The sequence below is a fragment of the Mustela erminea genome, chromosome 19 (assembly GCF_009829155.1).
Source record: "Mustela erminea isolate mMusErm1 chromosome 19, mMusErm1.Pri, whole genome shotgun sequence".
In the NCBI taxonomy this organism is placed as follows: domain Eukaryota; kingdom Metazoa; phylum Chordata; class Mammalia; order Carnivora; family Mustelidae; genus Mustela; species Mustela erminea.
This window is the reverse complement of record NC_045632.1, coordinates 32,293,804-32,319,532: the sequence shown is the minus strand read 5'-3', so window position 1 is coordinate 32,319,532 and position 25,729 is coordinate 32,293,804. Positions and strand designations below refer to the sequence as shown.

General features: G+C 40.7%; 1 protein-coding gene across 3 annotated transcripts; it reads left to right on the top strand.

The window, feature by feature from the left end:
- The first annotated feature begins 12 nt into the window (after positions 1-12).
- On the top strand, positions 13-24,679 carry CRNDE (colorectal neoplasia differentially expressed). 3 transcript variants are annotated; one of them, XM_032324888.1, is made up of 4 exons: positions 13-368; positions 6,891-6,956; positions 11,649-11,729; positions 24,352-24,679. In XM_032324888.1, exons 1-4 carry the CDS (start codon positions 300-302, stop codon positions 24,421-24,423), a joined length of 288 nt encoding a protein of 95 aa, XP_032180779.1. In that variant the 5' UTR covers positions 13-299; the 3' UTR covers positions 24,424-24,679. The 3 variants fall into 3 exon arrangements, 2 of the variants coding, with proteins under 2 accessions (XP_032180779.1, XP_032180780.1); XM_032324889.1 differs by lacking the exon at positions 13-368 and adding an exon at positions 1,770-2,039 and having other exon boundaries at positions 24,352-24,678; XR_004281284.1 differs by lacking the exons at positions 13-368; positions 24,352-24,679 and adding an exon at positions 1,316-1,761 and having other exon boundaries at positions 11,649-11,925.
- Positions 24,680-25,729: the final 1,050 nt, after the last annotated feature.

Sequence of the window (25,729 nt, the reverse complement as noted above, 5' to 3'; positions counted from 1 at the left end):
GCCGATCTCTTCCAACTTTCCTTCCCTGCTAAGTCCGGGTAGAGTGCGGTTCCGACATAAGGCAGGCCCTGGTGGCGGGTCCGGTCGATCCGAAGCACAAAGGCAGCGAGGCGGCGGGCTGGGCGCGGGCGAGCGCTCTGCTCTGTGCTTGCCACAGTAAACCGCGGAGTTAGCGGATTTCTTGTTCCGCAAGAGGCTGGGCTCCCGAGCGGACCGTCACCTACCCGCCCCTGGCTTCTCCCCCAAGCCAGGGAGCCGGAGAGCGAGTTGGAGACCTGGAATGAAGGTCCCTGGAAGAGATGGAGGGATGCCCTCGTCCGGGGCGCGGGAAGGCCGAGATGACTGTCCCTCTCCGCCAGCAGCAGCAGGTGGGCGAGAGACAGGCCTTGGACATCTGTACGTCTCCGGCCTCCTTCCACCAACTCCCCGCCAAACGGCAAGGAAGGGGGAGGGCCGGGATTACGGGGGAGAGCCTTTCTCTAGAGGAGAGGTAATGGGCAAGAGCTGCCACATGAAGAAGCAGCTGTACCAGAGTAGGTCCACGGACCCCACTACACCCCATCTGGCCCCCACCATGCCTCGCCGCCTCTTCCTCGGGCTTTCCATCTACAGCTCCCTCTGCCAGGCCGGTGGTGATGGTGGAGGGTGCGGGTCCCCTTCCCCTTAGCGCGCACTTTAGCACCCGCCCACGCTCCATTGCAAACACTCGGCTTTGCCCAACCCAGCCACTGTTTGTTCAGCGAGGCGCTGGCAAGGCAAACACACACAACTGAGTCACAGGCAGAGCCCTTGCCCACGACGGCCACACAGAATACAAAACAGACCCCCTGCCTGTCTCTCCATCCCGCGCCGCCACAAGCCAGACGCACTCGAACTCTGGGACAGACAGGGGCGCTGGTGAACCAAAACAGGGCTGGCACAGTGTTGGGCACTCCACTGGAGCTCGGTGTATCACGGACTTGGTGACCTTACATAAAACTGGGGCACACGCAGGCCGAAAGAAAACCACACAGTTCCCCGCAAGGACTTTGACAAGCAAGATACACTTTATTTACGGAGCTCCAGGCCCCTCACACTGACCCACTGAAGTAAACTCGGACGCGCTCCGCTGCAGGACTTCACGCAGGCGCGCTAACTCCTCCCCACCATCAGCTTCACCGCCCCCCCCCCACGCTCCGCCCCTCAAGCAGACATTCGGCAATGTCTCTGTCAGCCCCGCCCTGTCCCTCCTTGCCTCTATCTCTAATTGGGCGCTGGCCTCCACTGGCCCCGCCCCTCGACGACGTGCGCTCGCTTCCCTCCGAGTCACGGCACCGAGGGGGTGGGATCGGGCGGGGCAACGGCTCCCTATTGTCATGGAGACGAGAAGCCTGCCGCCGCGGAGGCGGGCATAGCCGGGCCCAGGTGGCTGCCGGCGGGCCGGGACTGAGGCGAGGCCTGGGCGCCCGGGACGGCCGAAGCGGGAGGGAGCGCCGAGCTGGCCGGTGATGGCTTTTCGGGCGGCCAAGGGGAGCTCGGTGTAGACCGAGTGGTCGCGGGGAGCTACCCCTCCCCGTTCCCTTCGCTCCCGCCTCTCGCGGCCCTTGTGCTCCTCAGCGCCCGCCCCCGGCTCCGCCCGCCGCCGCCGCCGCCGCCGCCCCTGCCGCCGCGGCTGCCCCTCGCGCTAACGGTCGGTAGCTGCCCGCGCGCGCCGCCCGCCGGGGGCTCGCGCCAGCCACGAGGGAGCGTCCGCGGTCCGCGCGCCCGCGCGGCGGAGAAGAGGTGAGTCCCGGGTACCCCGTCCCGCCGCGTTCCCGCCCGGTCGCGCCCGGGCTCACTGCCCCTCGCGCCGCATCCGAGTCCCTTCGTGGACCGGATGGCCGCGGCGGTGCCCCGCAAGCCGCAGGGTGGGCGTGGGCCGCGTGAGTGTTGGGCCAGCCTCTCCTGATGTCACGGTGCCCCGGCGGGCGCGCGTGGGCGTGTCCCCTCCATCCACGCGCGGCCGCAGCACCCTCTCGGCTCTCGTCCAGGATGCTGTTTTCTGACATGGAGCCATGGAGGTTTGTGCCACCGAGAATCTGAGTCTGTCACACAGACATCCTCATTACATCATCCTGCCACTCTGGGCCGCTAGGCTATCCCCCCTTGCCCTCCCCTTTCCTTTTACTGTCTTCTTTTTGGTGTCAAGGTCTGGAGAGAATCCTGAAAGATATTGAAGCATTTCGAATTTATGGTTCTGTTGCCGTGGTTGTCACCTCCGCTCTACGTCAAATTTAAGACTCATTTCTTAAGGATGTCTCTATTTTCTGCTTTATTTGCACATTGATGGCTCTGCTGCTCGGCTGGCCACGGCCGCCTGGCGTCTCAGACTTGTGTTAATATGTGAAATGGAAGAACTGATCATTAGCAGGCAGATGGGATTCAAATAGCATCTGGCGGGGTTTCTCAGTGTTCCTGTGAAAGTTTTTACGTTTTTGCTGGTAAACACGAGGTTTTTACCTTTTGATCTTGGTAGTGGCTACTTAAGGTTAAGGTTCCCTCTCCCCTGCCTTCTCCTTTATTCATCAGCTTTCCCGTTTGGGAACCTGCTTACTTGTTAAGCTGTAGTTTCACTGGTCTCTGGTCACTGAAGCTTCCCCCCCCGCCCCAACCTCCCCCCCACCCCACCCCACCCCCGCAGAGGTGGGAACTCTCTCCCTTTCCTTCCACATTACCAAGATGACTCCTTTTTTGGGGGGGAGAATCTCTTGCATTTATATCCTCCTGAACATTTTAACTTACACTGGGGATAGGCATGCCCTGATTGCTTTTAATGTAGGACTTTTAGAAAATTGTAATTTTAAGAGTTCCTAAAGGTTTATTGGTTTGTCATGTCTGCACGGATCCAGTTATGCATAACTCTTAAAATTTCAAGCTTTAAAATAAGATCCACAATTGCATTGCCACGACATGGCTGCAAAGCTTGCTGTTCGAGTTTTGGCCGTACAGTTGTCATTGTGTAAATCAAGTGCAAAAGAGGTTATTCCTGTTTATTTAGTGTAATAACTGTTTACAGTTAAAACTTTAAAGACTCATAAAAGTAGGTCTGCTGTATTTTAAAGATCTCATCATTCTTGTGGGTGAGACACAACACCGGCGCTAGGAAAGGCAACAGATTGCTTCTGTCATATCGCTTTGCTGTTTTGGAGTGTACTTAAAGGATTATGATTGATAAGGCTGTCTTGCCAGAGAATGTTGACACAGGTGTGCATCGTTATCTTAATTAAGATCCTGAGAAAATGTTGTCTATAAAATGGTGACATAAGAAGGGCGGCATATTTTTGTACAGTTTTGCTTTTGGAGAATTTAATTGCACTTGAAACCCGTCTTTGAGCTTCCAGATTTTGCGAGCAGTCTGGCAACAGAAGTTTTAGAGAGAAATGGTAGTTTAATGTTAAGTGCTCTGGCATGTAGTAATACTACTTGTGGCTTTTTGGCCATGCCTTTGTCAGCTTTCTTTGTGCTCTTTGTGGAGTCATGGTTACTAATTTAGAAAGAAAAGCATAAATGGGACAGTCTGTTATTAAGCAAACATTTATTAATGTTGAGAATAAATCTGTAGAGGAAGTCTCGCTTAATGTGCAGAAGCAGGAATATAATAAAAATGTAAACATATGAGAAATTCATGCCACTTTATATTTTAGAAAACAGTCTCCTAGAATGTTTTAATGCTCGAAAGTAGTTTCTCTATTCACATCATCAAGTATTTAGCTTAGTTGTTTATGGAATGCCTTGTTTTTATTTCCAGAAATAGAAGAAAACTGTTTTATTTCTTCCAAAGTATTGTCTATAAATTCAAATTATGAGCAAGTGAAGGTAGTGCCTTTAGCCTCTTATTAGTTTAAGGATCTGAATCATAACCTGGGCGACCACTAAAATAATATCTTAGTCCTTTACTTCAAATTTCTGAATGCAAAAACAATAGCAAGAGGGATGCTGCTGATTATATTACCCTTGGCTCACCCAGCACCTAATACCCTTTAACATAAGTATTGCATTAAGATTTCCCCCCTCTCTTTGTAGCTCATGATTTCCTGGAAGCTGGCTGTCCATCAGTAGTGTATATAAGATGTGTGAGTGTTTTTCTTTAATATTATAAGTCATTGTAGAAAGAGGAAATGAAAGTGGAGGAGGCCATAGGCATATGATCGGAGAAGCCAGGTGTAGAGTCACAGCTCATTCGTGACTCCAAGGATAATTAGCTAGCTAGAATTACATGGTAAACTAAAATCAAAGAAAGACTTATTTAGATTTGTTTGGTGAAACTAAAACAAGAGCATTAATTTTGAGATAATTGCTTTCCTTATCCCTCAAAGCTCCCCCCACCCCACCATCAACATTTTTGTTCTGGCAGCTAAGATCAGCATCCCTCTGCTGTTACCCATGTGTTATTTTCAAATTTTATATGCTGCGTTAAAAAAAAATGAAATAAGAATGGGAACTAATTATTTATTGTATGTCTTAATGAATAGCACCACATAATTGTTAATATATTTTTACATATAGAAATTTTAGGAAAAATTTAAATGTTCTTCAGTTGATAATGTGCAAGTAAGTGAAATCATGTAGTCCAAAGTGGATTAAACATGTTCTTTAGAATATGAAAACAGTGCCATATTTTGGAATCGTGTTTTAACTCCGAGGTAGCACAGCCTTTTTTGTGTGGTAATAGCTCAATATCTGTGGTTTTTCCCTTCAATTTCTACATTTTATCAGCTCCTTTAATTTTAACATCTTTTTGGTATATTGTTAGCTGTTTTATAGAGAATAATTGTTCTTAAAAGATGCAACTGATGCGACTCTAAGAAGATGTAAAATCCTGGAATTGTTTTTTTCTTGTGCAGTAATGACTGGGCTTTGCTCTCACAGCACCACTGTGAAGTGTGATACTTATAACTTATTTCTGCATACATTTGCAGTATTTTTATAGCTAGAGTATACCTAAGCACCAAGTTAGCTTGGCAAATTAACTTAGATGCTTCAAAATTGAAAACCAGTATATTCTAATGTAGTTCAAGTTTAAATCTTTATTAGTAAGGATGCACTTAACATTTGTTCAGGCGAAGGAAATATAATATTCTCCGGCAGTTGTCATTTATGTAATTCATTTTTCTAGCCTTTTCTCCGGCTAATGCTATTCCACATCTCGATACAGCCTTTATTTGTTTATTTGGCGTAATATGGAGTGATACCTTGGAGGAAATTAGATTAGATATTCATATCTAATATCCCAAAAGTATTTAACTAGTCTTCTGTGTTTCTTTAAACAGAATCATTTTCTTTTCTTTCTTTCTTTCTTTTTTTGTGTGTGTGTGTGTGTGTGTGTGTGTGTGTGTGTGTGTGTGCAGGTTGTAAGTACGATGCTTCCATAATACATTTGGATGTTTTCAGCTAAGTTCACTTCTGAACTATGGAGTTCCTCCAAATGTTGGCTGAAATTTGTCCTTGTATATCCCTAAGCTCATCTGCAAGTGAGTGTCTGCAACACAGTGTGTTTGTGTGTGGAGTAAACCCAAAATAGCGCCAGTGTTGGTTTTACCAAAGTATTTATATTAGTAATAGGAACTAAGTACAGAATGTAAAGAATGTCACTTGAGGCCTTTGATTATTAAAATTTTACTAAATGCATTAAACAAAAGTTCAGTGAATAGAAAAAATTCTGATTCATGGAAATTTACGTAACAATTTTTAATGATATCATTGGATGGTGAAATTTGTAAACTCAGTGCTTTCCATAAAAGTCAAGACTGAGGTTATATTTTATAGAAATGGAGTTACAACTTAAAGGAAATAAGCTGTTTATGCCAAATCACAGGTTTTGATTATTTTTCATTACCCAGTTCTTTCAAAAATTAATTTAATTGGAGGATCAGTTCCAGGCAGGGGTACCAAACTCTTTTAATGACAAAGGGTATACAGGTGTGTGTAAAGCTTGTCATTTCTCATCAGAATAGGAACTGCTGAATATAAGCAGAGGAGAAAAAATTATTTTGTGGAGGATTCGTGTTGTCTATTGGGGAGAGCAAGGAACTGGGTTTAGTGATAGAGAATATCTTGAGGTAAAGAAGATGGTTGTATGACCGAAGGAAAAAAGGCTAACTGAAACAGAAGGCAGCTCTAGTTAGTACAGCCTGCGGTAGAGGAAATGCTTCTCTGTAAACTTTCAAAGGGCTGAAAGTGATTTTTAACATAAAGATGAAATTATATATAATTGTTTTTAAATAACACACTTGTGTTTCCCTGTCACTGATTGGGTCTTACGGAGACAGGGTTTCCTGTGTGACTTGAAGCTGGTGCCTTACAGCTAGTTATAAAATACACGACAGAAATTGAAGGAAAATGTGAAGCAGTGAGCAGTCTGATTCCTCCCGGTATGCCTTTAAGCTTCATCTTTGTTGTTGTTGTTGTTGTTGTTTTTAACCACGTGTAAAGTTGTTGAATTTAAAAGACAGAGGATTGGGTGCCTCCCCAGCAAGGAAAAATAGAGGAAAAATCTAAACATATGTGCAAATTGGTTTTGTTTTATATCTGTTGTCAACCAAAATTTATTATTAAGGTTTATAATTCATGTATATTAATGATACTCAAATGTATTAAAACTAGTGCTCCTTTTATATAAAATAGGTGGGAGGGTCCCCTATTTTAAAAAAAATATGAAGAAAACATGTCCTTTCAACAGTAATGGGTTATGGTTGATTAATTGAGAAGGTTGTACTAAATGTTCTCTAGTGGAAGTAGCTAGAGTGTGCTTTTTGAGAAATGTGTCATTCAGGAATAAGATCAATTGAAGTATTGATAATTAAATTGTAATTCCATGAAGGAAGGAAGTGCAAGGGAAGATGAAGCTAACTATTGCTGTTTTTCTTTTTAAGAATCTACAGTTCATAATGGAGCTACTGTACTGGCTATCGGAAGGAGGAGATTCAGAAGATAGGGAGGTAATACTATCTCTTTTAAAAGAATACTTGCCTCTGTAATCCTGAGCCTTTATTACATATAAGAACTTTATCTACCAGCCAGCAATTTCTTTAAATGTGGGGTATGAAACGATCTGACTTTCCCGTGCTGAGTTTTGAGCTGCTTCTCCTAGGGCTGTGGGCTGTGCGGGGAGAGCGGAGAAACCTCATCTAGGCCTACTCAGCACCCTTAAAATAGCTTCTTTCTGAGAAGTAGACCTGTGACAGTGGCCTCCCCGGGCCTAGTAGACGTCATTTTAGTTGGTGGCTCCTGTGCATGCATTCAGCATGTTGCTTGCCTGTCCTCGTTCACCTCCCAGTCTTTGTTGTCTTCTCTGGGAGCGGACTCTGCGCGGGGCGATCTCCTGCCAGCCTCAGCCAGACTCTGGGTGGGAGCCTCGGTGCTTGACAAGGGGCTCCAGAGCTCTGCCGGGGAGTGAGCCGGGCCCAGCCGGGGCTGCTGTGACGGCAGGGCCTACCACACGTGGGGGTCCTTTTCCTTGTTCACCCCCTTGAGCTCCCTTGCCATTTTCCTGGCATGCCTGGGCCAGGGGTAGTGCTTTCCTTTTCCTCTCACTCGGCTGGCTTGCTGCTGCCTCTGCAGCTGTTGCAGGGATTCACATGGAATGGAGGACTCTGTTTTCCTCTGGAAGATGTCTTTGATCATTTACCCGGGTGCTTTTGCATTTTCAAAAATCTAATGTTAGTGTTAAAGAATGACTCTGAGAGTCTCGAAGGACGAAATTCATGCCCAGTTGGTATCCGTACGAAAAGCTGCTGTCTCCTCATGCTGTGTTGCCACATTGAATATGCAGGTGAAATTAAAAACACAGTAAAACCCTTTTATGAAGGACCAATGCCTGAGAATGTGTATATAGGCTTAAGTAGTGGAATGGTATTTATAGCTATTTTTTTTTCCTTTTTAAGAAAAATGATATACTTTTCTAGTCACCCAAAACATCTGCATCCTGAACTATACCTATGGCAGGTTTATTTATATATTTATGGTGATATATATTTAATAGGATAATAAAGGGTTTCATGGTGTCCAGTGATGACAATTCAGAAATCAGTAAGCAGGGTGGTAGCTAAAAGCAAGTTCTTCCAATTGAAAGGACTAATGTACATTTAAAAAACAAAAACCTGCAGAAAGAAGACTCTTTGATCTTTAAATAAACTGATTTTTTTGGTGAACAGAACAAAAAGGTGCAGTATACCGATCTCAGATTCTCGTATTGATGCCGAGACAGAGATTGTAAGCCGAGGGAGCAATGTAAATGTAGCCTGGAAAAAATGGTGGTATCGGCGATTACTTAGAAAGCAGTTTACATTCACAAAACAATTCCATATTATGACCTTGACCAACTTTTACACTTCAGATACTTGGGTTATTACTTCAGTTTTTAAAGTATCAGTCTGTAGCTTGGGTGTAGAATGCAAGGGTATTTTTGAATTAACTGGGTCTTGCTGGTCATCTTAAAATAGGCCACAATATTACAAAGTTGAAATGTAATATGTATTAATAGAAGGAAAATATAAAATCCAATATCCGGGCAACTGAGACCTTTAAACCTACTTTAAAAGTATAATCGTGACATCTACGATACTATTTTTTGTCTTTGTTGTATGGGCAGAATTATGGGTATTCTACAATCCAGATGTCTTATTTATTAATTCCAAATTTCATTCTCTATAACGGACATTGAAAATAAAAGATGTATGTAGGAGAGTCAAGTTTTGAGTCAGAAGCTAATTTATTAAGCATTTGTACACGTATGTAGACCAGCAGCCTTGATTAATGTAGGACTGTGAAAGCGGACAGGTAAAACAGTTTTCAGTTGAAATTTACTAATGCAGCAGCCATTAAAATTAAATGTTTGTTAACATAATAGCGATGGCGTTTTCTCCTCCTCCTCCTTGTGGTTTTGTCCAACTAGATGTTACAGTGGCAGTTGCACTGACTGTTGAGTGTTTAAATGATGACACCATTATGTGAAGTGATTTTGAAATGAGAGATTTCAGCCAAGAATTACATCTGCTCCCATCTCCCTCAAATCATACTCTCTGGCAGTGCGGATTATGATTGATTTGTTTGTGACAGATTGCAGGAAACAGTCATTGATTTTTCAATATTTTACCTTAAAATTATTTACAGTTGTAACCATGGGGAGGTATTTCCATGGGCTGTCAGCCCCTGAAAGACTAGGATAATATTCCCTGCTCTCTGACAAGACAAATTACCTGTAATGAGTGCAGTAGCTGAAGGGTATACTTTTATTTTAAAATATGTCAATAACCCCAGTGACTAAACGAATATTGATTTAGCATAATGAAGCCTGAGTAATGTGAAAATGAGCTTTTTCAAGGAGCCTGGTAAAGACTTTCTTTTTAGCTGGTTGTGAGAAGCTTTTCATTCTTTTCAACTAGCTAGTGGAGATAAGGAGTTTTATATGCAAACCATCAGGAGTGATAGTGTTGTTTGTGATAACAACCAGGGTCCAAATATTTTGCCTTTACTTTTGTCGATTCTTTTTTCAGATCTTATTTTGAGTCTTACTTTCAGTTACAGAATTTGATTTGCTTGATCTTATCTTTAACAGATTGAGGATTTTCACAATTTCAACATATTTTGCATTAGAACCTCCAGTAATGAATATTAAAATATAACTATATGTACGATCATTTGTAGATGACATAATCATTATCTTAGGACATTTCAAATGGGCTATTGTAGTATTTAATGTGCTGTATTTTATGGTAGAATAATTCCCAGTCCCTGGACATCAGATTACTTTCAGTGGGAATGAAGATTAATTTACTTAGGCATCAGTGCATGTTTTCATTTTTGTCTGACTTCCCTTCTCTTTTTTGAATGTAATTCTCAACTTCTGATGGATTAAGATCCCAATACATAAGGGCCTTCAAATAAGAATAATAGTAGAGAAGTATATAGCTGTATTTTACAATCCATCAAGGAGCCTGAAGACTTTGTGCCTGAATATGTATCTTCATATCTAACTTGGTTAGGAGAAAGCAGGGTAAACATGGCTGGTAGTAGATAGAAGAAAAGTAAGTATTTAAACAAGACGTCAAACTGATACTTCATGGGAATCCAGCGTATTTTATGATAACTAACAGTAATGGCATCTAATTAAAAAAGTTGTAGGTAAAGTTCCTTTAAAAATTCACAATGAGTTCCGATTGAAAGAAATTCAGATGGCTTTTTGTGAGTGCTAGTTCTCTTGTAGGATGGCATTGGAAATGTTGCAATAAAATGAAAAATATAAACCTGTCTTTTAATGGAAAAAAGGATAGACTCTAGAACAAAATATTACCATTTTTTTCTTCCTCAGGATTTTGCCTAAGGGTGTGACACAGATGATCTCTGTCACTCGTCTTAGTTGTGTTCTGCTGTAGATTGGATGCTTTATAAAATATTGGTCCCATGGTTTCAAATGCTGTAAGGTTTCATTTCTCCGTCACCCCCTCCCCAGATTCTTTCCCTTTCTCTATAAATGGATCTTTGAAAATAGAACTGTGACGAATACACCATCATCATATATAAAACTGGTAGCCCACAAATTCTTCGATCATTGATTTGCTTTATAGTTTTTTTGTTGTTGTTAAGTTGATGTAGTATCTGTACAACTCATCCATGGATAAGGTGATATCTGGAGATATGCTTTTCAGAAAAAGAAATAATATAGGTTTTTCTTCCTCAATAGTTTTTAAAATAAAACTTTTTTTTTTTCCAGACAAATCTGGGCTAATGAAAAATTTATATTGTTGTTTAGTTTATTTTGGAGTTAAGTAATACATGTCTTATACTCAGCATCTCTTGACCCCATCATAGAGTTAAAACCTGTGTGTTCATTTTTTTTACAGTGCATGGGTACAACTACTTAGATAAAGCAAGTTTTAATAAATATGTATTTAAAGGCAAGTTTTTTGGGGGGAAATTATTCTCTTTTGGATACGATGCCCTTCTCCATTTTCTCACCCCTTAGGGGGGAAAAATACTCTGCCCCTGTTCTTCTTTAGGGAAGAACTATATTTATATAGAGTGTTTTCAGATCATGCAAGTCATTGCCTGGGGTTAGTTAAAACATTTATTTTTTGAAAAGGAGAAAATGCCTGCATTTAAAAAAATCTTTCTTGTATTTGTATCTATTAAGATAAACAGTTTATTTTGATACGGTACATACCAATCTACTTAGTTAATTTTTTTTCCAGAATTCATTTTGCTGTGTTTGGTCTGACCTTCTATGATAACTTAATATAGGAACAAATTAGCATATAATTCTATTTTCCATGTGACCTCAACCAGTTGCAGAATCGTACCACTACTTTCGGAGGGCAATTCGATAGTGTACGTAGACTGTAGCATTAAGTGTTTGCAAATGTTCGGTGCATCCTGGCTAACGTGACATCGAAAAGGTTTCAAAGTCAGCGGCAAGAGGAAATACTCACCCCATTACTAAGGTATGAAAACACCTCCTAAAGGTAGCATTTTTAATTAGTGTACATAATTGATTAGTTAGTGATTTGTCTTCCCCCAAGCTGAAAGCAGCATGGGGAAGTTGAGTGCGGTCAGGGAAGTCTGAGATATTAGGGATTGACGGTGACAATGATCATGACAGCTAAATGGATCTTTTTTTTTTTTTTTCCTTTTAGATTCAGCTGTCGGGGTTTGAAACTTCCTGTGGTCTGTTCAATCTAGACGCAAAGGACCTGAAACAGTCAAGTGCTCAAGAGGTTTAAATTGTTTTGGATATTCCTATTTATAGACAAAAATATTTTTCCAATTCAGATCCTCAGTTGTTTTGCAGAAGAAGGTCATACTTTTCTTGATCATCCATTTTATTTGAAATGATTAGTATTGTAGAGTATTACCAAACACTTTCTGTTTGAATCTAAGTATAGAAAAAATAAAATCGTTTCTATATGTTGACTTTTTTTCTAAAATGTCTTTATTGGATCAAATGAATGTTTATACTTGAAAAAGAGGGGTCCCAAAAAATCCCTCCCTCTGTCACAGTGATTCTTCTAACAGTCCAGCGTCACTGATACAACTATTACGTTTATGGGAGAAGAAAGACTTGAAAGGAATCCAGACATATATTTTACTTCTCTATATTAGTCCCCTGGAATAGAACATTTCTGCTCACAATATCTGTTTGCTCAACTCAGTTACCAGAAAATGTTGCCTTAACGGGCAGATCATTTGTTATGTGTTTGAATATTTGACTTATGTAAAGGAGGTGACATACTGTTCTCTCACAGAGTTCTTTTATTTGTGTAGACCAACTAATAATGGGTTGCCTTGCCATTGGGAAATGCCTTGTTGTGGCCTGTGGCAGCTGTAGGAAAACAGAAGGATGCCTCTGGCCTCTGCAGTGCGAGGGGGCCTATCTGATCAGAGACAGTCCTCTGTGAGGGAACTGGGGAGATTCACAGATGCTGGTGACACCTGTAGAAACGGCTGTGGGTCCCTATTTTGTTCTTGACCCAGTTTGTACTCTAGCCACTTCTGTAGTTTCTACAAAGCATCAAAGGGGCTGTGATGTATTCTCAAGCTCGGGTCTCAATATGGCCAAGTAAATTTATTAGACTAGAATATTGCTTCTTCTGAAATTTTTAACTAAACTTTGTATTTTGAGATAAGTAAAGGTTTCATATGCAGTTGTGCTAACTAATGGAGGGATCCCTTGTACTTTTTACCCAGTTTTGCCTAATCGTGACACTTGTAATATGTAGTGTCATAGTATCACAGCCTGGGCATTAACACTGATATGCTTCAGATTCAGAACATTCCCTTCACCACAGGGATTCTTCCTGCTACCCTTTCATATCCATACTTGCTTCTCCCCTGCTCTTCTCCTTAATCCCAGCAGCCACTTGCCTGTTCTCCATCTCTATCATTTGGTCTTTGCCGGAGTGTTCTATAAGTGGGATTCTCTTTTGTGTTACTGTGGGGGGATTGGCCTTTCTCGCTCAGCATATTTTTTCTGGAGATTCGACTTGTCCTTCTCAGGAATTTATTCTTTTTTATAGTTGGGTAATAGTCCAGGGTATGAAGGTCTGCAGATTGTCTAACCATCACCGGTCAGGACTAAAGGCTTGTTTCCGGTTCCTGACTGTTATGAACAAAACTGCTATAAACATTTGTGTACAGGTTTTTGTGTGAACATAAGTTTTCATTTTTCCTGGGAAAAATGCCCAGGAGTGCAATTGTGGGTCATATGATAATTACACGGAGTCTTTCTTTTTATGACTAGACTTGATTTTGTGTGTGTGGAAGGGGAGACAAGGCGGACATAGACATTTTTGCGGTGTCTTTGCTTTAACTGGATTTGTTTCTGATTTTAAAATATGCAAACTCTCTCGAATAACTTGTAGCCAGCTATCAAAAACAGTTCTCCACAATCTAGGTTTTGTTCTTATTTTTAGAGAAATACTTTTGAAAAAAAATGCTTTTTTTTTCCTTTTTTTTTTTGATAAATAATTTGTTTGTAAAGGTAGACATATATGGTAGGGAGGATGGTGCAGAGCTGATGGGTTACTTGGATAAATATAGGGGGAATTTTCTAAGTGTTAGTTGAGACTTGGTATTCGAGGATATATTGTAGTAGCTTCCGAATGGATAGACTCATGCTTTAGTCACTAACCTCTTGCTGGCAGTTTTTATTTGTAGAATTAATTCATTATCTTAACAGTTGTTTTTCAGTAGTGTTGCATTTCATGCTCGTTTGATTCGACCACAAGACTTGTGTTTGTAAGAAAAAGAAGGAAATAAAAACCAAAAAGCGTCTTTTCCTAGTGCACGAGCCTTAAAAATGCAATGATGCTTACCAGAAGAAACCGCTCTGTTCCCAGCCCTAGTGGAAATCATACTGTTTTATTGTATTTACCTCAGCACAATGAGACATGTACAAAACCATGTATGCTATATTTGGGGGGAGACCCAGTGGAAAGATTTTTCAAGGACCATTTTTACTCTGATTTTCACCATTATATATTTTGACTTTAGAACTCTTATCAAAGACTGAGCTCCATTTTGTTTTTAGAAGCATCGATGTCATTTACTGGTTAAAATGGTCCTGCTAACAAAAGTCAATATTATAAATCTTTAACTTTTTCAAGTGAGGCACTAGGCTCAGGGGACCCCAATCTTTCAGTGCTTCTAAATATAGTTTCTATCTCTAGCCTGTTATGTTTATGAGCACAGTGATAGAAATGACCTAAGACAATAAAATGGTCCTTGCCCTTAAAAAGGACCTGGATTAAAGATAGCATGTTATGTATGCACATGGTATCTTTTAATACCACTAGGTCACTCATCATTAAGCAGCTACTGAAGCACCCCACGTTCCAGGCACTTTTAGGTGCCGGGAACCGAACAGGAAAGAAGGCAATAATACAGCCCCCCACCCCCAACCTTCTCTTAGCCTGGTCTTCATAGGGCATAGATTAGGGAGTGAGGACAGGGAAGAAAAAGAAACTGAGAGACCAACATGACTGCTCATGACTAGAAATCCAGAACCTTCAGAACTCAGGAGAAAGCCCAGGCCAGATGGAACTGGCAGAGCAGGCCTCACGGAAGATGGCAGAGTGGAATTTGAAGGAGAACATACATAATATGGAGGATATCAGCAAAGAGACGGAAATGAGCTCGTGTGTGGTTTGTTAAAAGTGGAGTGGAATCTGGTCTGGCTAGAATGTCCTGGGGCATTGAAGGGGTACGACACTTGTCCAAAAATCTTCCTGTTTTAGGAGCTCACCACAAATGAGGCATGCTGTTTAAAAGAGTAATACTTGATTTTAAATACATGGGTTTGAGTGAAAAAACAAACGGATACTCTTCCTCCTAAAACTAGGGCTTAGAAGTATGTTTCAGCTTTTAAGCCTCCGTGTGTGTGTGTAAAACAAAATATTTTATTTCCCTCCTTTTATGTTTGATAAGGAATAAGAGGTTTTATACTATTCTGGTGTCTTAAATGCGTAATCTATTAAGACTATCATACTAATTAAGATTTTTGTTTATTTTGGGCTTTAAATAGCAAAAGAACTTAAAGTTCTTAAAGCTCCAAAATGAAAAGTGCAAGATCACATATAGATAAAACTTTATATCAAGAGAAGATTTGTAACCCATAGAGAGAGCTGATGGCTTTACTAAGGAACTATTTTGAGTAAGCTAAGAAAACACAAGCATTGCTGCTCATTTTTTATTTAAGTGCACGAAGTGGTAAGACTGTTAAGGGCCTTTTCTAAATATGTGCCTTATTTTAGGAAAGTAAAGAAAGTTAATAAACTAGGAAGTTAATATCACCAAGGCCCCTTGAATTTGAGAACTTGGAAAAGACCTAAGGGTCTATTAGAGTTTCTTTACATTTGTAAAAATCATAGATTTGATCAAACCAATTTTAAAATCAATCACCAAAATTACGGTACTCAGGGTTTTATATGTTGTAATATTGATGCCAATATACCTGACTTTATGGCATCGCCAACACAAATCATGTTTTGTGGAAGGGCTACACTAGGTCGGTGACCTAAAAGTTTTGAGTATATATGAAGAGGAAGCGTTGCAGAATCATCTTGTAATATTGTTCAGCAGTTTAAAAAATAAAACAGTGCAGTTTTAGTTTTTTAAATTTTTTTTACAAATACTGCAAATCATAGGTTGGTTACCACTAGACTTCCTGACTCTGCCATGATTGCTGTATTCTCTGTATATTCTTTTAAAATACCAGACACTTTATAATTTTGTCTATAATTGTTTATATATATATTCTCCACAAATTGTTTTTAGAACAACTTATTGCTAAATTACGTTAACCCACTTGCCATCTTTAAACTTTTCTGTATGAACACTGAAGTGTGAGTTGCAAGATACACTGGTAGAGTATTTTAGTTTTTCCAGGAGCCTTCTTATTCAAAATAACTTTCAAACTCAATGTGTAAAAATAGCAGCCACTTCCTCCTGCAGGCCTTTGAAGCTGGAAAAGATTCATTCGATATATGAAGAAACTGAGTCCCAGCAAGATGAAATGACTAGCTACTAAGTAATAACGAGGATCATTAGAATCAAAAGCAAAAAGCAAATGCATGGAGATGGCCTGTCCCCAGTTCTGGGAATTCGCTTTAGGGTTGCTTGTATCACATCCCTATCCTTGGTGTATCTTATCCTATGTATGTCAGAAACAAATGTCTGCTTGCCATCTGTACATGTCATACCGACATTTGGGCACCAAATAGGGGTCTAAGTACCAAGTTCAAAGGTGTTAATCTCAGAACTGCATTTCAGCCAAGAGAATATTGCATTCGTTCACTACTTTTTACGCCTCCTTGCTGTACCCAAGCACTGTGATAAATCCGGAGAACCAAATATGAATCCGATATGTTCCCTGAGTTCAGTAAAGTGAGAATAGAGCTCAGGCCTGGAGGAGAAATGGTGAACAGCACAGTGCTTGCTTGTCGAGTGTAGGGCTGAACCTCTACTGATGAGATGGGCGTCAACAGACCGTTTCACCCTTTCAACCCAGCACAGTAAGAGGGAGAGCCAGATGCTGTGGGACCACAGGGTCACAACTCCTAAAACCAAGCCTTACAGATGGCAGACAATGTCAAGGAAGGCTTCCCAGAGGAGAGAGGCATTAGGATTGAGCCCTGAAGGAAGAGGGCTCCAGGCAGGGAGAAGGAAAGACCAAAGAGCGGGAGAGCCTGATGCATTTGGGAGTTTGAGAAGTTTGAGCAGAGCAGGAGGGGTGTGGGCAGAGATGGGGAAGTTTGAGGAGAGGCAGCAGGGCCAGGCTGCAGAGGGCTTTCATCTGCCTGGCCAGGAGCTTGGACTTCATCTTAGGTCCGCCTGATCAGGTGTGCATTTTACAGATACCTCTTTGGTGGTGGCGGGGCGGGAAAACACTGGAGACCAGCAAGATCAGGTGGAGAGAGACCAGTTGGCTGATGGTTGCTGGTAAGTGTTCAAGAGGGAGGGAACAGTTGTCTGAGTAGGGGAGAGGCCAGAGAGGAGAGGTGTTGAAGGATTGATGGGAAACACCAAGATGCTAGAAATAAAAGGGCTTGGTGACCGGTTTCACATGAAGGTAAAGGAAAAAATAAGACCACAAGGGTGTCCACAGGACTTAAGCAATCAGGTCGTGGTGTCGGTGTTCTGGGACCAAGGTGAGAAGGTCTGATGGGAAGAAAAGACACCATGTGGGCCAAAGAGTTGGGTTTGTCATGGTAGTGGAATAGCCAAGGAGTTTGGAACTCACCATCTAGTAAGCAGGCAGGGACCAAATCTCTTCTTCCACAGTGATGCAATTTGTTTCTTCTCTTAATGGGAAAATTTCTCCAAAAATGTGTTTTCTCTCCTTATTAAGTGTTCTTTATCATGTGATACAGCTGTGAAAAGCAAGTCTGAGATGGAACGGTTCAATATTACTAGGCAATGTTTGTTTTGAAAAAGATGGGGTTCAAAAGTATGTAAAGGGAGTAAAGTGAGTGTTCCCAGCCACAGCTGTCCCCCAAACATGAAGTGTACTAAGTTTCAATTGTGCATAAAAAAAATTTTTTTTAAGATTTTATTTATTTATTTGTCAGAGGGAAAGAGAGTCAGAGGCAGACAGAGGGAGAAGCAGGCTCCCTGCTGAGCAAGTAGCCTGATTTGGGACTCGATCCCAGAACCCTGGGATCATGACTTGAGCTGAAGGCAGACACTTAACACCCTGAGCCACACAGACATCCCATGCATAGAATTTTAAGATAGAGTGGCAAAACATTTCCAAGGCAAAAAAACACTGGAGAATATTTTTGTTTTGGGAAATTGATGACTTTGGATTATAGTGTAAACTTAAGTGATTAGTACGTAGTGTTATCTGGATCTTAATACCTCAGACATTCATTCCACAAGTACTTACCAAACACCTACTAGGTACAGGATACCGGACAGCATTGGTCATAAAGTAGAGACCACAGTGGGCATGGTCCTTCCCTCACAGAGTTTATAGTCTAGCTGACGGATTGTTAATTGTAAAGGTAGATTTTTATGATATTCCTGCCTGTATCTGCTTGATGTAACTGACATACTTCATGAGGAAAACTTGGGACTCTCAAATCCATGATGTTGAACCAATCTTGCTCACGTGACATAAATCCCATTTATACAGCTATGGTGAATAATCTGCACTTGTGTTATGTAATTCTTTTTATACATTGTTAGATTCAATTTGCCAGTATTTCGTTGAGGTTTTTTTGCATCTTTGTTCATGAGATATTGGATTTTAGTTTTCTTTCTTCTATAATTTCTAAACAGCTTTTTTCTGGTTTGTTTGTTTGTTTATTTATTTATTTATTTATTGGTACTATGGTAATTCTGACCTCATAGAATGAGTCAGGAAGTTTTCCCTCTTATTCTGTCTTCCAAGAGACTGAAGAGAATTTGTAGAATTTATTTCTTAAATGTTTGATAGAATTCACCAGTGAACCCATCTGGGCCTAGTGTTTTCTGTTTTGGGAGATTATTGATTATCGAGATTCAGTTTCTTGAATAGTTAGAGTTAGGCCTATTAAGATTGTTTGTTTATTCTTGGGTAACTTTTGGTAGATTGTTTCTTTTAAAGTATTGGTGTGCTTCATGTTAACTTTGTGTGCTTGGTGTTAACTTTGTGAGCATGGTGTTCATAGTATCCCTTTACTATCCTTTTAGTGTCCATTGGATCTGTACTGATGTCCCCCTTTCACTTATATTAATGATTTGTTTTCTCTCTCCTTTTCTCTTAATTAGCTTGGCTAGAGGATTATCAGTTTCATTAATCTCTTTCAAAGAAATAGTTTTGGTTTCATTGATTTTTCTCTATTGATTTCTTGGTTTCTGCTATATAATTGGTTTCTGCTCCAATTTTTATTATTTTTCTTCTGATTATTTTGGATTTAACTTGCTTTTCTCTCTCTAATTTCCTAAGGTGGAAACTTAGATTATTGTTTCTAGAACTTTCTTTTTTTCTAATATATGCATTCAAAAGCTATGAATTCTCTTCTAAGTTCTGCTTTCCTTCCATCCCAGATTTAGCTAAGTTATATTTTCATTTTCATTTAGTTCAAAATGTTTTGAAATTTCTCTTGCGATTTCTTCTTTGACCCATGTGTTATTAAATTTTCAAATACTTTGATTCTTTCAGCTATCTTAATTAGTTTCACTAAATGTAATTCCAGTGTAGTTTGGGACCATATATGGTAGGAGTCCTATTCTTTTAAATTTGTTAAGGTGTGTTTTATGGCCCAGAATGTGGTCTGCCTTAATGAATGTTCATGTGAACTTGAGAAGAATGTGGATTCTGCTGTCATTGGATGAAATAATCAACAGATGTCTATTATATATCTAGTTTAGTGATGGTGCTGTTGAGTTCAACTATGTCCTGACTGATTTTCTAACTGCTGGGTCTGTTCATTTATGATAGAAGGGTGTTAAAGTCTTCGACTATAATAGTGGATTCATTTATTTCTCCTTGTAGTTCTATCTGTGAATATCCGCCCATCCATCAGTGAATTCTTAGGTTCTCTCCATGTCTTGGCTATTATAAATAATGCTGCTATGAACATGGGGGTGCAGTTATCTTTTTAAGTTAGTGTCTGGTTTCCTTTGGGTATATTCCCAGCAAGTGTATTGATGGATTATTGGTAGTTTTATTTTTAATTTTTTGAGGAAACTGTGCTATTTTCCGTAATGGCTATACTATGTTGTAATCCCACCAACAGGGCTCAAGGGTTCCTTTTTCCTCACATCCATGCCAGCATGCGTTATCTCTTGTCTTTTTGGTGATAGTCATTCTAACAGGTGTGATGTGATATCTCACTGTGGTTTTCATTTGCATTCCCTAATAGCTAGTGATGGTGAGCATCTTTTCATGTATCCGTTGGGCATTCCTATATCTTCTTTAGTAAAAGGTCTATTCTAGTTTTTGCCCATTTTATAATTGGATTATTTGTTTATCTTGGATTTTGCTTATCTGTTTTGTTTTGCTATTGAGTTGTATGAAATCTTTATATATTTTATGTATATTAGATATTAACTTCTTATCAGATATATAGACATTTCAGATATATGAAAATACTTTTCCCCATTCCATAGGTCATCTTTTCATTTTGTTGATGGTTTCTTTTGCTGTGCAGAAGCTTTTTAGTTTGATATAGTCCCATTGTTTGTTTTTTATTTTATTGCTTATGCTTAGGTGTGATTTTTAAAAATTCGTTACCAAGACCCAAGTCAAGGAGATTTTATCCTGTGTTTTCCCCTAGGAGTTTCATGGTTTATATCTAAGTCTTTAATCCATTTTGAAGTAATTTTTGTGAGTGGTGAAAGATAGGAGTTTCACTCTTTTACATTGAATTTCCAACTTGCCCAGCACCATTTATTGAAGAGACTGCTTTTCTCTAGTAGTTATTCTTGCCTCCCTTATTAAATATTCATTGCCCGTATATGTTTGGGTTTATTTCTGGGCTCTCAGTTCTGCTCCCCTGGTCTATTTGTTTTTTAACAAGTACCATACTGTTTAATTACTGTGGTTTTATAATATAGCTTAAAATCAGAAACTGTGATGCCTCCTGCTTTGGTCTTTCTGAGGATTAATTTTGGTATTCAGGAGACCTTTTGTGGTTTCATAGAAATCGTAGGAATGTTGTTTTTTTTTTTTAATTTTATTTATTTATTTGACAGAGAGAGATCACAAGTAGGCAGAGAGAGAGAGGAGGAAGCAGGCTCCCCGCTGCGCAGAGAGCCCAATGCGGGACTTGATCCCAGGACCCTGAGATCATGACCTGGGCCGAAGGCAGCGGCTTAACCCACTGAGCCACCCAGGCGCCCCAGGAATGTTTTTTTTTTATTTCTGCAAAAAATGCCGTGAGAGTTTTGCTAGTGATTGCAACTGCATTTAATCTTTTGGTAGTATTGACATTTTAACAATATTAACTTTTCCAATCCATGAACATAGGATACCTTTGCATTTATTTGTGTCTTTTTCAATTTCTTTCATCATTTTCTTATATTTTCATCAATGTCTTTGGCTAAATTTATTCATCAGTATTTTTTTGTATTTGGCGCTGTTAAAAATGGGATTGATTTTTTTAATTTCTTTTTCAGAAAATCTGTTGTTAGTGTATGGAAATACCACTGATTTTTGTATATTAATTTTGTATTCTGCAATTTACTGAATTCATTGACACAGATGTTTATTATCAGCTTGTGACAAGACAAATACTAAAGATTAGGAAAAAGACTGGAGACACTTATAGCAATTTGACATTGCCCTGAAATCCTAGGGCATGATTTTGTATTTTACAAAAATTCCAATCTACAGAAGAGTAGAGTTAGAAATAAAATCAAATAAAAACAAACTGTTGGTCCATCACTACAGATAGATGGGAAAGCATGGGACAAAGAAGCAGTTGAGAAAATGGTGATTTGGGGTGGAAACAAAAGACTTTTGCAGGTGTCTGGAAAGTGCCCTGAGTGCCCAGGAAGAAGCTGGAATAGCTGGAATACAGAGAGAAGGATGATTAGGGAATTTCAGAGCAGACATGATAGGAAGGGTAGAGCAGCATATGGGAGAGCAGAGGCACCCCCCCCCCCATCTCCCTTCTACCTCACCCCTGCTGTCAGAGCAATCTTTCTGAAATGGAGATCTGATTTTATCACACCCTTGTTTAAACCCTTCAGGTAGAAGGGCACCTGGTTGGCTCAGTGTGTTAAGCCTCTGCCTTTAGCTCAGGTCATGATCTCAGGGTCCTGGGATCGAACTCTGCATCGGGCTCTTTGCTCATCAGGGAGCCTGCTTCCTTCTCTCTCTCTACCTGCCCCTCTTCCTACTTGTGATCTCTCTCTGTCAAATTAAAAAATAATAATAATCCTTCAGGTAGATACCCTCCTGCTTAACACTCCTTTGCCCCTCAGCACCATTTGCAAGGCTGCTCAGCACCGGACCAGGGGACCCCCTTAGCATCGTTGTCCACCGTCCCAGCCAATCATCCTCCCCGCGCAGCGGCTGCTTGCCGGGAACAGACCCCAGCAGGCACTGCCACCTCCTCACTAAATAACTCTGAAACCAGCATTGGGAGAGCTCAGGGATGGGGCAGAGCAGGGAAGAAGCTCACTGAGGTTAGCCCACAGGCTGTAGTTTGTCAACCCCTGCTCAAAGGAGAGAGAGTCTCCCCATTCTCCTGCCCTGTCTCTAAACAACCTTCCAGAGACCTCGCTGGCTTTACCTTCCCTGAATCTCCCCCCGCCCACCCCACCCCCAAATAGTACAAACAGTGTGTCATCTGCTTCTCCTTGTCTCTCAGTAGCAGAAGCTTGAAATGTCCTTTACCAGTAAAGTGAAAGATGCATGGCAGGCACTGAACACCGTGGGAGTGTTTGTAAGTTTAATCCTTAACCTGGGTCTTCATGAGAGATGGCTGAGATTCCCGCTACGGAACTGTTTGGGAAGGAAATGTTGCCATGAACCGATTCTGGAATGACAGTCTCACTCTACTCAGGTTCAGCTGGGCTGTGTAAATGTTGGAGCTGAAGAGTCAAGTTAAACTTTTCCTAAACTGGGGTACCACTGGGACTTCAAGGAGATGCATGGCCATGGTCTAGATAGACTGTCTAGAATTCGCAGCTGTGTGGAAAACGGCATGGTTTACTAATGTCTTTGAGTTAATAGAGCAGTAGTCGGTAGGACAATGAGTACCTTAAGCCAGTAGACATTGAAGGCAAGCACGCTCCTTTCCATGATTATATACTCTAGAAAATACTCAAACCAAAGAGTCACGTCAATTAAAATCCAAAATGATGGGGTTACTAAAACTGTGACATAACTAACACCAGGCAAGGGGGTAAAGGAAGATACAGACTTTGTCACCTGCCTCAGCCCCCAAGCGGCCCTGTGGAGGTCACCCTGCCTCCCTATCTCCTTGACATCACAAATCAGGACGTCTTCTGTCGTCATGACCAAATAGGACCAGCTAGTAATGATGCTACAGCCCAGGGAGGGGTGAGGCTGTAACCCTGACTTAGTCCTCATCATCTCCTCATGCTATTTGGAGACTAGCCACAGTCCCCTACTCACAAAGCAAACCAGCATTTCCTGCTCTTAGTTGCAGTCCTTGTCAGTGCATCCTTTGTAGCTGGCAGTGAAGCAATGTCCTTGAAGCTCTCCCACTCTTTCTCTTTCATTGTGTGTTCGATATCTAAACATTCCCAGGAAGCACTGATGATATTCCTGATATTTCCCGCTTTTAATTTATAGGACCTTCAAACCACTTAGAAATTATATTTCTGGGCCACATCAATTTAGTGAGCACCTACCAAGTCTCTGTCATGTAGAATCAAATCAGAATAGTGTAGAATATTATTTTATTGTAACACAGATGCATAGGCTAGCTTGGTTTTCCTATAGGCTCTTCTCATGAGTGTGACATGTAGCTATTTAGACTTTACCAGAAGGATATAAGCTAGTGACTTTAATACCTCCTTTCTCACCATTTATCTTTGGACATTTCTTTTTGCCGCCGAAGTCCATTTTGAATAAATGTATCCAGTCTGAAGAGGATCGGTTTTAGTTTATTCTGATGTTGTGTGCTTTTATGCTTGAATTATTTACTACGGGTTTGGTTATTGACCTATTTTATTTGTCATTTTATGACATACATATTTTCAGTGGAGACGCTTAGGCTAAGCTATATTTATTTATACCACAGTACATTAACCATAAAACTATCTAACTACAGTAAAACCACGGTAATCTGGAACCCTCTAGGGAGTGAGTTATACAAGACAGCCAAGTTTTAAGAATTAACTTTAACTATTTGTGATGGAAGCCTTTTTAAAAATGGATCATGCATTTCCCTCTTACCTTGGAAACTGAGTCTCATTGAACTTTGATAGTAACTCATGGTCATTGGTGAGAATTATCCTGTATAACAGCTCTCATTTAAGGAGTTTTGTTTTATTTTATTTATTTTTTAGTTTTTATTTTTTTCAGTTCTTTTTCTCATTTGTTAACATGGTCCTGTTTCTTCAGTTGCTGTCAGCTGTATTCCTTACCCGCCCAACCCATAATCTTTCTTCTGCCCTTCACATTGCTGTTTTTATGCTTCTGTGCACTTGGGGACCAGCGATGGCACTCGTTAGAATACAGGCAGTCCCGAGAAAAGACTTTGGGAGCCCACTAGCGGTTCACATACTGTAGTGGTGTATTAACTGGAAGCTGCTCTTGTCCCTCCAGAAACCCCTGTTCCCTCACATGTCCGTGCTCTGTATATTTTAGCCAACAGGATATTTAATTGAGGGGCAGCTGCTCTAACTCCTCCCCTCAACATCTTCTCTGCTTGGCAGGACTCTGCAGAAGTCCCCTGCAGGAGAAGGGAGCTCTGGGCCTCGTGTCTGCGACCGAAGGCAGCTAGTTGAACCTCCTTAGAAGAGAAAATCAGGTTTAAAATGGACCTCCTTTTAGTTCAGAGTTTATTAAGTGATGACTATATTGTGATAATATCCTGATAGTTTCCTTTTCTTCTTTATCCTATTGCTTCTTCTTCCTTTTTTATAAAATGCCTAAGCTAAAACCTTAATTCTAAAAGAATCTCTAGTCAAAACTGTGGAGTCCTTAATTATTCTGATTTTTTACAAGGTTTTATTGATTTATTTGAGAAAGAGTGAGAGCATGATTGGGGGGGGAGGGGGAGAAGAAGAGAGAGAAGTAGACTCCCCGTTCAGTCCCAGGACCCCAGGGATCACGACCTGAGCCGAAGGCAGATGCTTAACAGACTAAGCCACCCTGGGTCCCCAGTTATTCTAATTTTTTAAATGCACATGATTATGGATGCATTATATACATCTTTAACTTCACATTCTTTGCACAATAACAGAATGAAAAATGCATTGTTAAAGGTCCCAATAGGTGAATATTAGACCAGAAGTCTTGGTTCTTAACGTTTCCATGATGCTTTGCCACTTCTCCAGTGTTTTCATCATGTTTTCTTATCGAGTTGTTGAAACAACACAAGGATTATATTATCCCGCATGTCAGTGCCTGGAGATCAGAGGTGTGGGGGCACCTAGTGACCTGCCCAAGGTCATACCACAGTGAGTGCCTTCAAAACTGGGCCCAGATCCTCTGCTTCCCCCGCCAGTGAGCTCCCTCCCACACACCCCCAGCTCCCACATAATTGGTAATAGGTGAAACTTAGTTCCCAATGTGCTGACTGGAGCTACCGGCCTCTCTGAGTAGATCAAGCATGAGATCATCCAAAGCGAGAGGAGGGGAATTCGATGGGTATATAGATCCTGAGGGGAAAAAGTCTGTTGTCCTGTTGTCTTCAACCAGCCCTGATCTGGTCCTGCCTTTCTGTGATCTGAAGGACCTGCTGGTCAATAATTTAAGGATCCTGGGACAAAACACAGCTGCTTTGGTTATTATGTGAATAACTGTCCAGGGTTTTAGGGAGCCTCGTATTGTTTTACTTAGTTGTGTTTGGACATAGATTAGTACTGTTAATGAAATCCTTATTTTTCAGAACTAAGTAATAAGTTATTTTGGACTCATTTCCTACCCATTCCTTAATACAAACAATATCTTCACCACTTGTGTCTTTATTTTTAGATCTTAAAATTTGAGCTCTTCTTTGGGCTGGAAATAAGATAATTGGCAATGCTGGATTTAATCTGTCATTTACAGATTCTGTGGCTTTTTGTTTTAAGAGTTGTTAATGATTTA

Excerpts from the sequence above, each read along its gene's own strand:
- CRNDE (XM_032324888.1), top strand. The coding sequence starts at position 300 with ATGGAGGGATGCCCTCGTCCGGGGCGCGGGAAGGCCGAGATGACTGTC. Across the intron at positions 369-6,890 it reads CTCTCCGCCAGCAGCAGCAG|AATCTACAGTTCATAATGGA; the intron begins GTGGGCGAGAGA and ends TTTCTTTTTAAG. Across the intron at positions 6,957-11,648 it reads GAGATTCAGAAGATAGGGAG|ATTCAGCTGTCGGGGTTTGA; the intron begins GTAATACTATCT and ends TTTTCCTTTTAG.